This window comes from Equus quagga, chromosome 1 (genome assembly GCF_021613505.1).
Source record: "Equus quagga isolate Etosha38 chromosome 1, UCLA_HA_Equagga_1.0, whole genome shotgun sequence".
Taxonomy (NCBI): domain Eukaryota; kingdom Metazoa; phylum Chordata; class Mammalia; order Perissodactyla; family Equidae; genus Equus; species Equus quagga.
In genome coordinates, this window is record NC_060267.1 from 70,888,332 (window position 1) to 70,901,527 (window position 13,196).

Here is a 13,196-nt window from a genome sequence, read left to right on the forward strand (position 1 = left end):
ACCAATCTATAAATAAAAATTTGGGAGAGTTTATTCTGAGCTGAAATCTGAGGACCATGGCCTGGGGCCTTTCTTCCCGAAGGAAGAAAGGGCACCAAGGAAGTGAGGTATACAGAGTGGTTATATACCCCCATACAGGACGTTTCACATGATTGAAATGTCCCTCCCACAAAAGTCACAAGATTGCCCTGCCCTGTCGGCACAGCGCTTGATGGACACAGCAGGTAGTGGGTCCGCTATCTCGGAGGGCGTAGCAGGAGGCAAGTCTATTGTCTTGAGCTGGGTGGTCACAGGTGAGCGCAGCAATCAGTTTCTAGCCTAAGAAAAGATGCTTAATCCTTAAAGAAATGCCGAAGGTTGGGAGGGGGAGGGAAGTTGCACCTTTATCTCAAGGGCCTTTGCTCTTGCCATAGGGAATATCTAAAGCAGATATACAATGCACGCTCAACGGCCTCTGTCAGGCCCTTTTGGAAAGACAAGGTCAGGCCAAATTAGGTTTACACAAAATGGCTTCCTCATATTCTCCAATATATGCTATTGCTTGCCATTTTTATTTGTCGCTTAAGAAATCCAAAGTGAGATACAAATGCACATGACCTTTGATTTTGGCACCGTGGGGGTAATTAGTGACTGATGAGTAGTCTCCTTGGAGTAGGGGGCTGGAAGCTAGATTTGAGTGGATTGAGGAACGAATGGGAGATGAGAAAGTGGAGATAGTAGCTTTGGACACACAGTCGTGTGCCAAATAATGACGTTTCGGTCAATGACGGACTGCATATACGGGGGTCCCGTAAGATTAGTATCATATAGCTCAGGGGTATAGTAGGCTATGCCATCTAGGTTTGTCTAAGTACACCCTGATGTTCACACAGTAGTGAAATCACCTAACAATGCATTTCTCTGATCATGTCCCTGTTGTTAAGCAACACATGACTGTATATTGTTAATGATCCTTGACATTGTCCTTTTTCCAATCTAGTTGCTTTTATCTGTGGGTTAAAAACATGAAAATGATTATAATAATTCTGAGCTTCGCAGCATGTGGTAGGCATTGTTTAAAAAGAAACCCACACCAGAATTGTGAAAAATATGTAATAGTGTATCTTTTAAAAAGAAGAAATGAGAACCAACCTGATTAGTAACTTGCCTGGGGTCACAGTCAGTGGCCTTGGTAGTTTCAATGTCTTTGAAAGATAGTCTTGCCCATACCCTGGCCTTCTGTTCTTTAATCTCTCATCCAGTGATCTTTCCTTCTACTCTACCTCAAGTATTCAGTCCCATGGCTAGTAACTAGCTCTTATCATTACCAGTAATTGTAACTCACCCCGCCACCCCCACCCCGTAGTCTGTTTTTAGTATCTCACTTTACCTTCTCTCTTATTCCAACTCTAATGATAGAGATCTATAATCCTTTTGATCTATACTTCTTTTCGCTGGCCCTCCCCTCATGTTATCACTTCCACCCTTGCCCAGCTAAAATAGAATCAGTGATTATAATCACTCCCTGCAAGGGTCAGCATAGCATGACTGTTGAAGCCTGGGTTTCAGTCCTGGCTGTACCACTTGCTATGTGACCTTGGGCAAGTTACCCAATTATATACCTGTTTCCTCATCTCTAAAATGTGGATACTCCCACTGGAAGTACTAACCTTGTAAGGTTGTTTTGAAGGTTATGTAAGTTTGAGATACTCCATATAGAGTGCTTAGAATGATGACAGTGCTTGGCAATATGGTCCCACACTCACTCCGTTGTTCTTGCATAGAAAACTCCAAATGTGATTAAATTCAATTGTATGTGCTTGCACCTGTGCAGCTAGAAGACAAACATAGCCACATTGACTTGTCTCACTTAAGTTCATGAACATTAACCTTAACTAAGCCCTTCATGCTGCCTGACAGTCATATATTTCACTCACTAGACCATTCACTCTTCTGCTTCCATAGGCAGATTTCATGTCATCTCCTCCTTATTTTCAGCTGATGACCCTAGATTTTAGATATTATTGAGATTATAGAAGCAGTCAGGACAGAACTTCTACAGGGTCCTACCAGAGCTACCTACCTGCCAGCTTCCTTTTCTTGTGGATAGCTATCTGTTGTGGATGGTGCTGTCTAAGGCCTGTCCCTCCACTTTTCCACTGTATCCTGTCCTCTGTCACCTGTGAAGGACATCACTCCATCAGTTCTCCCATTCTCCTCTGCATCATTGATTTTTCCATTTCTAGAGTATAGTACAAACATTCTCCCCATCTTAAAACCCTGCCATGTCTTCACATCCCTCTTTGGCTGCTGCCCCATTTCTCTGCTCCTTGCAGCAAAACTTGAGCAGCTCTTGATTCTGTTTACTTTTTTCCACATCTTGTTCTTTTTCAAATACATTGTACTATTCCTAAAGTAAAGGAAACTTTTCTCCCACTTTGTACTTGTCCTGTACCCTTGAGCACAGTACTTAAAAAAATCTCTTTTCTCATTAGTAAAAATGAGTAATAATTTACCTGCCTTCCTCATAAAGTTGGTGTGAAAATCAGGTGAGATCATGGATCTGAAAATTTCTACTGAATTGTGAAAATGAAATAAATTTATGCAATTTTTTAAACAAATCTGCTTTCATCACTTTTCTATTATTTTGATCGATGTTTTCATTATCCTTTCTAAGAAAAGGTTTGTGTGAATGAGGTGGTATTAGTATCTCAACTTGACATAATCAGCAGTTTCAAACAGTTTGTAAGAGCAATGTCCTGCCCTTTTTTAGCTTGGAAATTGTGAGATTATTTGATAGGTAATGTATAACATTTCTGTTACTTTTTGAAAGAAATGTGCTAAATTTCAGCGTGCTGCAGCACTGGTCCGTGCCGAAGGACACCACAGCATCTGCTCCCTGTAAGTGTGGATAAATGAATACCTTGTGTAGTGTCTCAAAGAACTAATTTTATAACTGAATGACCTTTATGAACCCTTTAAACATTATGTAAACCTATTCCAGCGGAGGCAGTAGACTGACTACAGATAACTAATATGTATGATCAGGTCCTAGAGGCTTCAACAGAGAGAGAAAGATTATACTCTCTCTCCCCCTCCTCCACACACTTCTGGTTGAATAGGTAGGTGATTTTTTTTCCCTAGTGTATTAGGGAGATCCATTCTCTGTTGGTATAGAAACTTTAAAAATTATGTGTATCTTGGGAGTTTCTACTTTTCTACTTACTCAGTCTTCAAAGTCCTGTGTGTTTTTTGGTCTTGTTGAAATCATCCTGTTAGGAATATATTTTAGAATAGGATACATTAAATTGGCATGCGTAGTTTGCCTTAGGAGCCTATGGACCATAGTTGCTGTGGGAAAAATGAATTCTGGATTTCAAGTTATATTTAAAATAGTAGGCTCTTGGATCCTAACCTTAATTTAAGGATTGATTGCCCTTGTTTACTGTATTCACTCAGTACTGTTTACTGTACTCAGTTATTTTTTTCAACAAAAAATATCTCTTGTGCTATATTTTTTCATTCCTTGGGTCCAGTGAGGATATTTTTTTCTGTTTGCACTGAAGTGGACTGACATCTTTATAATCAATTCTGTTTTTAGAATTAGCAGGAACCTACTTTTGGGGAGAAATTCAGGGACTACTCCTTAGTGCCTGTGCCACTTTCTCAAATGGAGCGATACCACCCAAGGAACCAGAGAGGAAAAAGCTTTGCCCATAGTGAAAATCTATGAAATCCTTCTGTCAACATATTTGGCTTTGGCACGCTCTCCTTTTGCTAATAATTGCCAAAATTTGGTTGCTATTTTTTAATTTGTTAGGTTATGTATTAGAACTGCTGCCTTAGACTTTTTTTTTTAATGAAATCTCAAAATTGCAGTGTTTTCTTGTGTAATATTAGTAAGCAATAGTTGGGGAGGTGCAGAGAGATTTTCTTCTTCTTTAAAACTATTGTTTTCCCTTAAATTACTAAAATAATCCAGGCTTATTATAGTAAATAAAGTATATTGAGTTAAAAAGCTTTAGGCCCCTGATCTAGGTAACCACTGTGGTCTCTGTATATGCCCTTGGTCATTTTTGTTTATATATATATCTAAATGTAATACATGAACACAACTACATTGTGTATGTTTTTTAAAAAATCAATTGCTTAGCAACTGGCTTTTTTTTCCCTTGAGGATAATTGTAAATATTCCTTTCATCATTCATTCATATGTGCATGTGTTTAGTGAATACCTTGCTTACATAGTCATCATTCTTGTATTGCGTAGTATTCAAATGAATGCATGTGCAATAATGTATTTTACCATTTTGCAATGCTGGATGTTTAGGGTTGTTTTTAGTGTTACAAAGAGTTGTGTAGTGCACATACTTTATGGATAGATCTTTGAAGTACTTCTGAGAGTATCTCTCTAGCATTGATTTCTGGATGTGGGATTGTTGGATCAAAGGCTGGCAGATTGGTTCAAAAACACCTGCATCAGTGCTCACAAATATCACCTTTATTTGTTCACAGATATCGACTGCCATATGAGTAACTAGCCTGGATTCAAATTTAGGCAGTTGGCCTCCACAGCCTGTGCACTTAATCTTCTGTTTCTATGCTTTTGTGTCCCCCTCAGAAAATGAGGATAATAATAATATCTGCCTATGTACTAGTTATCTATTACTGCATAACAAATTGCCTAAAACTTAGTGGCTTAAAACAACAATAAACATTTATTCTTTCATAGTTTCTGTGAGTCAGGAGTTCAGGGGTGGCTTAGCTCTGTGGTTCTGAGGGTTTCTCATGAGGTTGTGTTAAGGGCTGTAGTTATCTGAAGGCTTGACTGGCTGGAGGATTCCCTTCAGGCTTTACCACCTGGCTAGCAACTTAGTACTGGGTGTTGACTGGAGGCCTCAGTTCCTCCCCATGTGTTCCCCCCACCCAGGCTGCTTGAGTGTCCCATGACACGGCAGCGGGAATCTCCCAATGTGAGTGATCCAAGAGAGCAAGACAGAAGCAATGGCCTTATAAACCAGCCACGTCGACTGTGTTTAATATTAGATATTGAGTATGTTTTTGTTTCAGAATTCACAGTTTTATAAGAGGGAAGTATTTGGCTAGGAAAAAAGTTTGATTTCTTGAGTATTGCTATGCGTTAGCTCTAGTTGAGTCAGATGTTCAACTCCTGTTCTTTATCTAGGAGGATAAGCAACAAAAGGAAAGCTTAGTCCTGGCTTCTTGTTTATTAGTCTTGGATAAGATAGGCCTGGTTGTTTACTGGGACTGTAGTGCTCAGTTTAGATCTATCCTGTGGAGATGACTTGTTGGAATGGGAGTGCTGGCACAAGGCTGAGCAGTTAGAGGAGTCATGACTATATCCATTGCCGGTCATGACCTTCTCAAGAGAAACCTTGTGCAGGGTTGCTGCCACTTCCTTCTTTGCAGCACCCAGAAAGAAGGCCCTTCTTTGTAAGCTGTTATAAAGTGTGCTCGATTGGGAAGGGGAAGGTTTAGACAAACTAGAAACTATCCTTCAGCAAATACATTGTGGTTGAAATACCTATAGGACATCCAGTGAAGGTGTCCAGTAGAGAGATGGGTATGCGTAACTGAAGGTGAGGAGAGAGCTGGGGGAGATACAGATGGCATCTGGATGGTTATTAAAACTACGAGTAGATGAGATGGATTATCCTGGAAGTTTTGTGCAGAAGAAAAGGCAACCTTGGGCATAACCCTGAGTAACACTTAAAGAGCTAGCCAAGGAAGAGGATTTCACAGAGGAGTGAACAGAGAGATAGGAGGACAGCCGGAAAAATATGGCCTTATGGCAGCAAAAGGAAGACAATGTGAAAATGAGAGACAGGTCAGTACTGTCAAATGTGACAGAGAGGTCAAGTAAGATAGAGAAGGACTAGGAAGTGTCTGGTTATGATAGTGCCGAATTCAGTGATACTGGTAAGAGCAGTCTTAATGGAATTGTGGGAGTTGGCACGACTGGAGAAAATATGCAGCGAAATGAGAATAAAGTCCATGCTTCTGTTTATCAGTGCTGTATTGCACTCTTGAGAAAATAGGTGTGAGGTTATAAGTAAGTGAAGAGAATATGTAGTTAATTTTTTGAAAAATGCTTGAGGGGCTGGCCCCTTGGCCGAGTAGTTAAGTTTGCCGCTCTGCTTTGTTGGCCCAGGGTTTCGATGGTTCAGATCCTGGGCGCGGACTTAGCACTGCTATCAGGCCACGCTGAGGCGGCGTCCCACATAGCACAGCCAGAAAGACCTACAACTAGAATATACATCTATGTACCAGGGGGGCTTTGGGGAGGAGAGGAAAAAAAGGAAGATTGGCAACAGATGTTAGCTCAGGTGCCAACCTTTTAAAAAAAAAAAAGAAAAATGCTTCAGACTAGGGGGAAGAGAGTATAGCTGGCAGGAAACAAGGGGTTGTGAAGTTTTTTTTGTTTTGTTTTTAAGATGATGGAGAATTGGACCTGTTTAAGTGTGAATAGAAATGAACTGACCTAACCTTTTAAATATATATATTTTATGGGTGCTGGGAATGAAAATACAGTTTCTGTTAGATAGAAACTATATATATATATATATATATATATATATATATATATGTATATATTTATCAATTAAATCTGTCTTAATTGCCTGATTCATTCTGACCTGTCAAGGAGTAAATTCCTGCTTGTTTCTTTTACTTTTTGGCTCATATATTTCTTCTTTTTATTTCCTTTTTTCTTCATGTATTTCTATGCTACATTAATTTACTTGTTCAGCAAGTGATAATTGAGTTACCCCTATGTACTAAACCACTATGTACTGTTCTGAGAACTGGATTGACTCAGAGTGATTCATGTGGTCTATAATTCATTTGTGATTTTTCACCAAGTAATCACAGTTGTAAATATTGCATCTCTTCTCCCTCTCTAAGCAAAAAAGTGTGAAAGGAAATTTATCATTCACCACAGAGTGCTCTAACCATGCTTTGCTACTGCTCACTTGACTTTGGGCAAGTCATTTAGCATGTAAGATAGCGGTTTTCAAACTTTTGGTTCTCAGGGCCCCTTTACACTTAGAAATTATTGAGGACTCCAAAATAACTTTTGTCTGTGTGCTTGTATTTATTGATATTTACCATATTAGAAATTAAAACTCAGAATTTTTTTGTGTTCAGTTAAAAATAATAACCCATTAAATGTTATAATCAATATATTTTAGTATGAAAAATTATTTTCCAAAACAACAAAAAGCAGTAAGAAGACTGACATTGTTTTACTTGTTTTGCACATCTCTTTAATATTTGGCTTTAATAGAAGATAGCTGGATTCTCATCTGCCTCTGCATTCAGCCTTTTGTGATATCACATGCTCTGTATCCTGTGGAAAACTCAGAACTGTATACTTGTGAGAAAAGGCAAATAATGTCTTTTGATCGTGCAGATGACCTAACAGGGCTCCCTGGACCACACACACCTGGAGAATCTCTGCTCTAGTAGCAATAGAGGGGTGCTAGATGGTCTTTAAAGGCTACTGTAGGTCGGAAATTGAGATCGTGTCTTTTATTTCCCACTCTTATAAAGTGCTAACGGAATGTATAGGTAAAATCAGAACTGTCATAAATGGTATTTAAAGCAGGGACAAACCGTAGAGTTGTTAGAGAAGTTGTGGACTCTTTGTACTGTTTCAAACTGACCTCACCTAGCATAGAGTTTACCATCTAATAGAGCAACAATGTACTAAATTGGATATAGACATGGAATTTATATCCTCAGTTTGTTGAGATCAGATTTTCTGAGCGCTTTTTAAAAAAGTTGTTACTTATGTTAGTCTTACTTTTGAAATTCAGAGCAGCAGAAAATGGTTGAGATTTTTGTAATGGCTTTCCGCTTTGGGGAACATCAGACTAGGAGTGATGCCACTGACCTATTTCAGGAAGATCAGTGTAGAAAGGGTGATTTATCTGGATGGTATTTGCACAGTATACTGGGTTCTAAAGCTTAGAGTCAGAAGAGCTGGTTGTGGGTTTCAGCTACTACTTAGTAGCAATGTGATTTGGGGAAGAAATTTAACCTCTTTATTTCTGTTTCCTCATCTATAAAATTGAGTGGACGATATTCCCATTTGTCCCAGAGTTTTGAGGATTATGTGAAATTGTGTTTGTTAATGTACTTGAATCTATATAAACATTACTATCTTTTTTTTTTGGAAGAATATGGCATCACTTTGTAATTGTACAAAGGAACCCTCTCTTTGTATCCCTTTCTGTCAGACAGTTTTTCACTGAGCTTTTCATAAAGCTCGGAACTATCAATTTAGACAATTTTCAGAAGTATCCTGGGAAGTAGAATTTTCCCCCTTGATTCTTGTGCCTTTGAAGTGATGAAACTAGTTCCATTATGTCTCCTTGCCTTTTTTACTCCTATGCCACTCTACTGTCTGATCAGTGTCAGAAGTTGATTGGACTCGTTTTCTAAATACTTCATAATGAGCCTATTTTTGCGTAATTTTAGTAATCGAAGAGACCATAAAGATCATCTGTTTTAGTCCTTCTTACTTTACAGATGAAACTGATGCTAAGATAAGCCAAGCCACTTGTTTAAGATCATTTAAGTAGAACACTGGTTCTCAGCCTTGGCTGAACTTTGGAACCACCTGTAATGCTTTGTAAAAATACTAATGTCCAGGGGCCAGCCCGGTGGCACAGCAGTTAAGTTCCCATCTTCTGCTTCGGTGGCCCGGCGTTCGCCGGTTCACATCCCGGGTGCGGACGTGACACTGCTTGGCAAGCCATGCTGTGGTAGGCGTCCCACATATAAAGTGGAGGAAGATGGGCACGGATGTTAGCTCAGGGCCAGTCTTCCTCAGCAAAAAGAGGAGGATTGGGAGCAGTTAGTTTACTTTTTTTTTTTTGGAGGAAGATTAGCCCTGAGCTAACATCTGTGCCATCTTCCTGTGCTTTATGTGTGGGATGCCTACCACAGCATGGCTTAACAAGCGGTGCATATATCTGTACCCAGGTTTCAAACCTGCGAACCCTGCACCACTAGTCCAGCCCCTCTACACACTTTTAAAGTGAATCATTTGCCTTTTAACATTCACATTTAACTTTTGTTATTGTAGATGAGACCATTTTATTTCTTAGACCTTTTATATTAAAGAGGTTTATTTTCTTTATGGGAAGTAAGCCCAACTTTTTAGTAAGAATCAAAACTTTTTGATGTGAAGTCTTTATTTTGAATAGATTTATCAAATCAACTGGTAAAGTTTTTTTTAAATCTATGTGTATTTAACACATGGTGGTAAAACAAAGTTTATACCTATCATACCTAATAATAGAGGTTAATAATGAATCTCTTGATATAATGTTAGAAAGACATGATCTCAGGTTTTTGGAAGCATTAATAATTAAAATGTATAAAAATTTTATCTTGCATCTTTTATTCAGATTCTAGATTGTCATTTGTTGTTTAGAGTTTTTAAAAAAGAATCTTTATTTTTCCTGTAGGTGAAAGCACTGAAGGAGAAGATCGAGTCTGAAAAGGGGAAAGATGCCTTTCCTGTAGCAGGTCAAAAATTAATTTATGCAGGTATGAATTAAATACTGAAATTAGGATGCCATTTTATTGTTTATGGTGACATTCTTTTAGTTTTAGAAATTATCATCTTACAAATTGTAGTGTATACAAATTGATTCTGTCAGAAATATGATTGTACAGATAGAAGCAGTGAACAAGTAGTCGTTTGAATGTGATTCAATCTTCTCTTTAAATAGCAAAATTGACTGAAGAATATAGAAAACCTTATGTGTCAAAAGACGCAAATAAGTGACAGGAAAAGAAAAGATTAATATTCACATTATATAAAAAGCTCTTAAAAATTAGGGGAGAATGGCCCCATAACAAAATCAGCAAAGGATATGAATAGGAAATTGCAAATTTAAGTAGCTTTACTAGTAACCAGGAAAATGTGTGTTAAAATAGACTTGATTTGTGAATTTTGTGGGGAAAATTCTTCTGTTTGTTCTTCAAAAGAAATACTGAACGATGTGATTGTAGATGACAGTAGGGTGGATCTTGAATTGCCCGTGGTTTCTCATCTCTTCCTAGATAATAGATTTTGTAGTATTTTCTTAACTGAGATGGTTTAGAGGAAACGCTAACCCCATGATTAGGAATCAGAAGCCTAAAGAGGAAGACAGAAAACTAGAATTTCTGGTTCCTAGTCTTAGCCTGTTTACTTATTTCTATACAGAGTAGGAACTCTGTTCCTGTCTTAATGCTTGCAGCCTTTGATTCACTGACTTTTTAAAAATGGAAAACTAAATTCAAGGGAAAGGAAACCTGAGGGAATCCTCATCTAACACTTGACCTTCACCATGACCAGTCTTGTGTACTCCTTTGTGCTTTACTCAGTTCTGTACCGTCTGGCCTTTTGTTGTGTACCAAGTCATTTTCTGAAGTACTTTTGATTATGAATATCTCGCTTTCATAGCATTGGAACATTCCTGTTTTGCCAGATACTCGGTATTTGTGGCAGCAGGAAGTTTGTTATTTTCTCCTTCCTCTTATCAGGAAGGATTATGGATTATTCCCCAGGGGGATCCCTGGGCAATTGCAGTATTGAATTTTATTTGTCTTCATGATCTCCCCTTTCTCAGGACCTAGTTAATGTTTCCTTACCCAGCACGTCTTTTTTTTATAAGTAATAATTTTGAAGAATTGCTTGGGATATCTATATACAGTATATGTTTGATATCTTAGTCAAATGCTTATGCCTTCTTCACTAGTCATGTTTCTATTTCCATTTATCTTTATCTTGGCTGATTGGTTAATGTTTTTCTTTGGGGAAAGTGTTGACTAATAGAATTGCCATTGGTGATTGTTTTAACTTCAGTTATGCATAAGACAAAGGTTACGTTGCCTTAAATAACATGTTTTTTCTCTTAATGAATTAGGCAAAATCCTCAATGATGATACTGCTCTAAAAGAATATAAAATTGATGAGAAAAACTTTGTGGTGGTTATGGTGACAAAAGTAAGTTCTAGCTTCATTCTGTATATTTTGCTGCCTGCAGGTCTTTAAAAAACAATGCCTCCCAAGTCCAGCCTTTACGCTTTGAGGTGAATACACTTGATACACATCCAGAGTGGCACGCACTTAACTGTTAGTAAAGAGTCTAAGTTTCCTTGGGTCGACCATAAAGTTAGTAATTTGATATGTTTGTAGTTTGAACGTAATTTTGAGTAAATTAAAACAGTTTTATATAAATATCTTGTTGAAAATTGTTAGGTTTTGCTGGAGTAGTGAAATCACTAATTATGTAATTATTAGAAAATGTGGTTCTTAGAAATTGAATAATGTTTCTTATTTTGTAGTTTTTAATAGGGGTGCCTTAAAGGGACTTGCTATGTTATCTACTAGACCTGACAAACTCCTCAAGGCAGAAAAGTCATGTAGACTTATAATTTCAGTGTTATTTCTTAGTTAGTGGGGTAGATTTTTAGAAACAAAAAAAAAGGAAAAGGCAGCTAAAGAAATGATAGAATGATCATTGTGAAGAAGTTTTAAACAGAAACAATATTTAGGAGATTTTATTAAAGTCTTAAGTTTTTCCCTAAAGTAGAGAATGAATGTGTTTTCAGAGATTTTTAAAATTTATGTCCTTGTTTAAAGATACATAACCATGCAGTGGAGAGTTAAGACAGAGAAGTGGTGGTACTGACATTTGTTTTTAGGACTGAATTGCTATAATCTGAGAAGAACAGTGTTACTTCTAGCTCTAGAAATAAGTTTAAATAGTTAATTGAAACCAGTTTATCAAAGACCAAAAGTAGAACAAATAAATTTTTAAGAAGTACGGTTTTTTTTCTTAAATAGCAAAATAATTGATTTGTGCAGTGGAAAATAGAGTTGAACAAATAAATTTTAATTACTATACAGTAATTAAATACTATACTTTGTACTGAGAAACAAAAAACAGGTAAACAGCTGTTTTTTTTTACATGTGTTGGACTTAAAAGTTTTACATCCATTAGAAGCCATATTGATTTTGCTATATTCAAGCACTTATTAAATGTTTAGCTTTAAATCAGAGGAACAGAATTCATATTAGGAAACTTTGTCTCATCTAGTTTTTTTATCTAGTTTTTAAAAAAATTGTGATAAAATATACATAACACAAAATTTGCCAGTTTAACCATTTTTAAGAGTACAGCTCAGTGGCATTAAGTAATTACATTCACGTTATTATGCAGTCATCACTACATCCATCTCCAGAACTGTTTTCACCTTCTCAAACTGAAACTATGTACTGTTAAAGGATAACTCCCCATTTTCCCTTCCCCCCAGCCCCTGGCAACCATTCTACTTTCTGTCTGTGAATTTAACTGCTCTGGGTACTTTGTATTAGTGGAATCAAATGGTATTTGTCCTTTGTGACTGGCATATTTCCTTTAGCATAATGTCTTCAAGGGTCATCCATGTTGTAGCATGTGCCTGAAGTTCTGTCCTTTTCAGGGCTGAGTAATATTCCATTGTCTCATCTCATTTTATCATGCATAGTACATAATGGAAAATGTGGTAGCCACACATGTGGAAATCTATTTGTTATTGGTCTTATTTCCTTTAGTATTACAGTAACCTTGACTATTTAGAACATAACTAAAAATTAAGCAGCATGGGTCTCAGAATAGGTGCATGCATTTGAAGAGTAGCTACTTGGAGTTGAACCTATTCTTATTTACATAGAATTCTAATGATATTTGTGGTCATTTTATTTTCAGGTGAATAATAGAGGCCAGTTGTTAGAAGGGGAAGAAAACAACTACAGTTAAGCATTATGAAAGCGATGAGAAATGACCTTCTTATAAAGAAGAGACAGGAAAAAGCTGATAAGATCAAAACTAAGCAGGAAAAAAAGCAGATGGGTTTGATCCCGTTTAGAATGAGGCTTAAATAGCTCTTTGTGGCAACAAATACCTTGAGGGCATGGTTGTTACGACATTATATTGATCACAAATAATCTTAAGGGAAATATTAAAGGAGTGTAACACATCTAAATTACGTTTTTATCCAGATTGCAATTTAGAACATCAATAATTTGCGGAGTATTATATTGGCAGTCAAGAAAGTTAGAGAGCTCAATGTAAGACTTAGAATAGGGAAAGGAGAGCGAATGCTGCTAGTCGTTTTTAAAGCCCTCTCCCGCTGCCTTGCGCTCACCACT

General features: G+C 37.3%; 1 protein-coding gene across 1 annotated transcript in view; it reads left to right on the forward strand.

Annotated features, from left to right (window-relative positions):
* Window positions 1-13,196, forward strand: part of RAD23B (RAD23 homolog B, nucleotide excision repair protein) — a 47,656-nt gene that overhangs the window by 5,887 nt on the left and 28,573 nt on the right. The window contains exons 2-3 of the mRNA XM_046672216.1: window positions 9,477-9,558; window positions 10,926-11,005. Coding sequence (XP_046528172.1) covers window positions 9,477-9,558; window positions 10,926-11,005 — 162 coding nt within the window. The remainder of the gene's footprint in view (window positions 1-9,476; window positions 9,559-10,925; window positions 11,006-13,196) is intronic.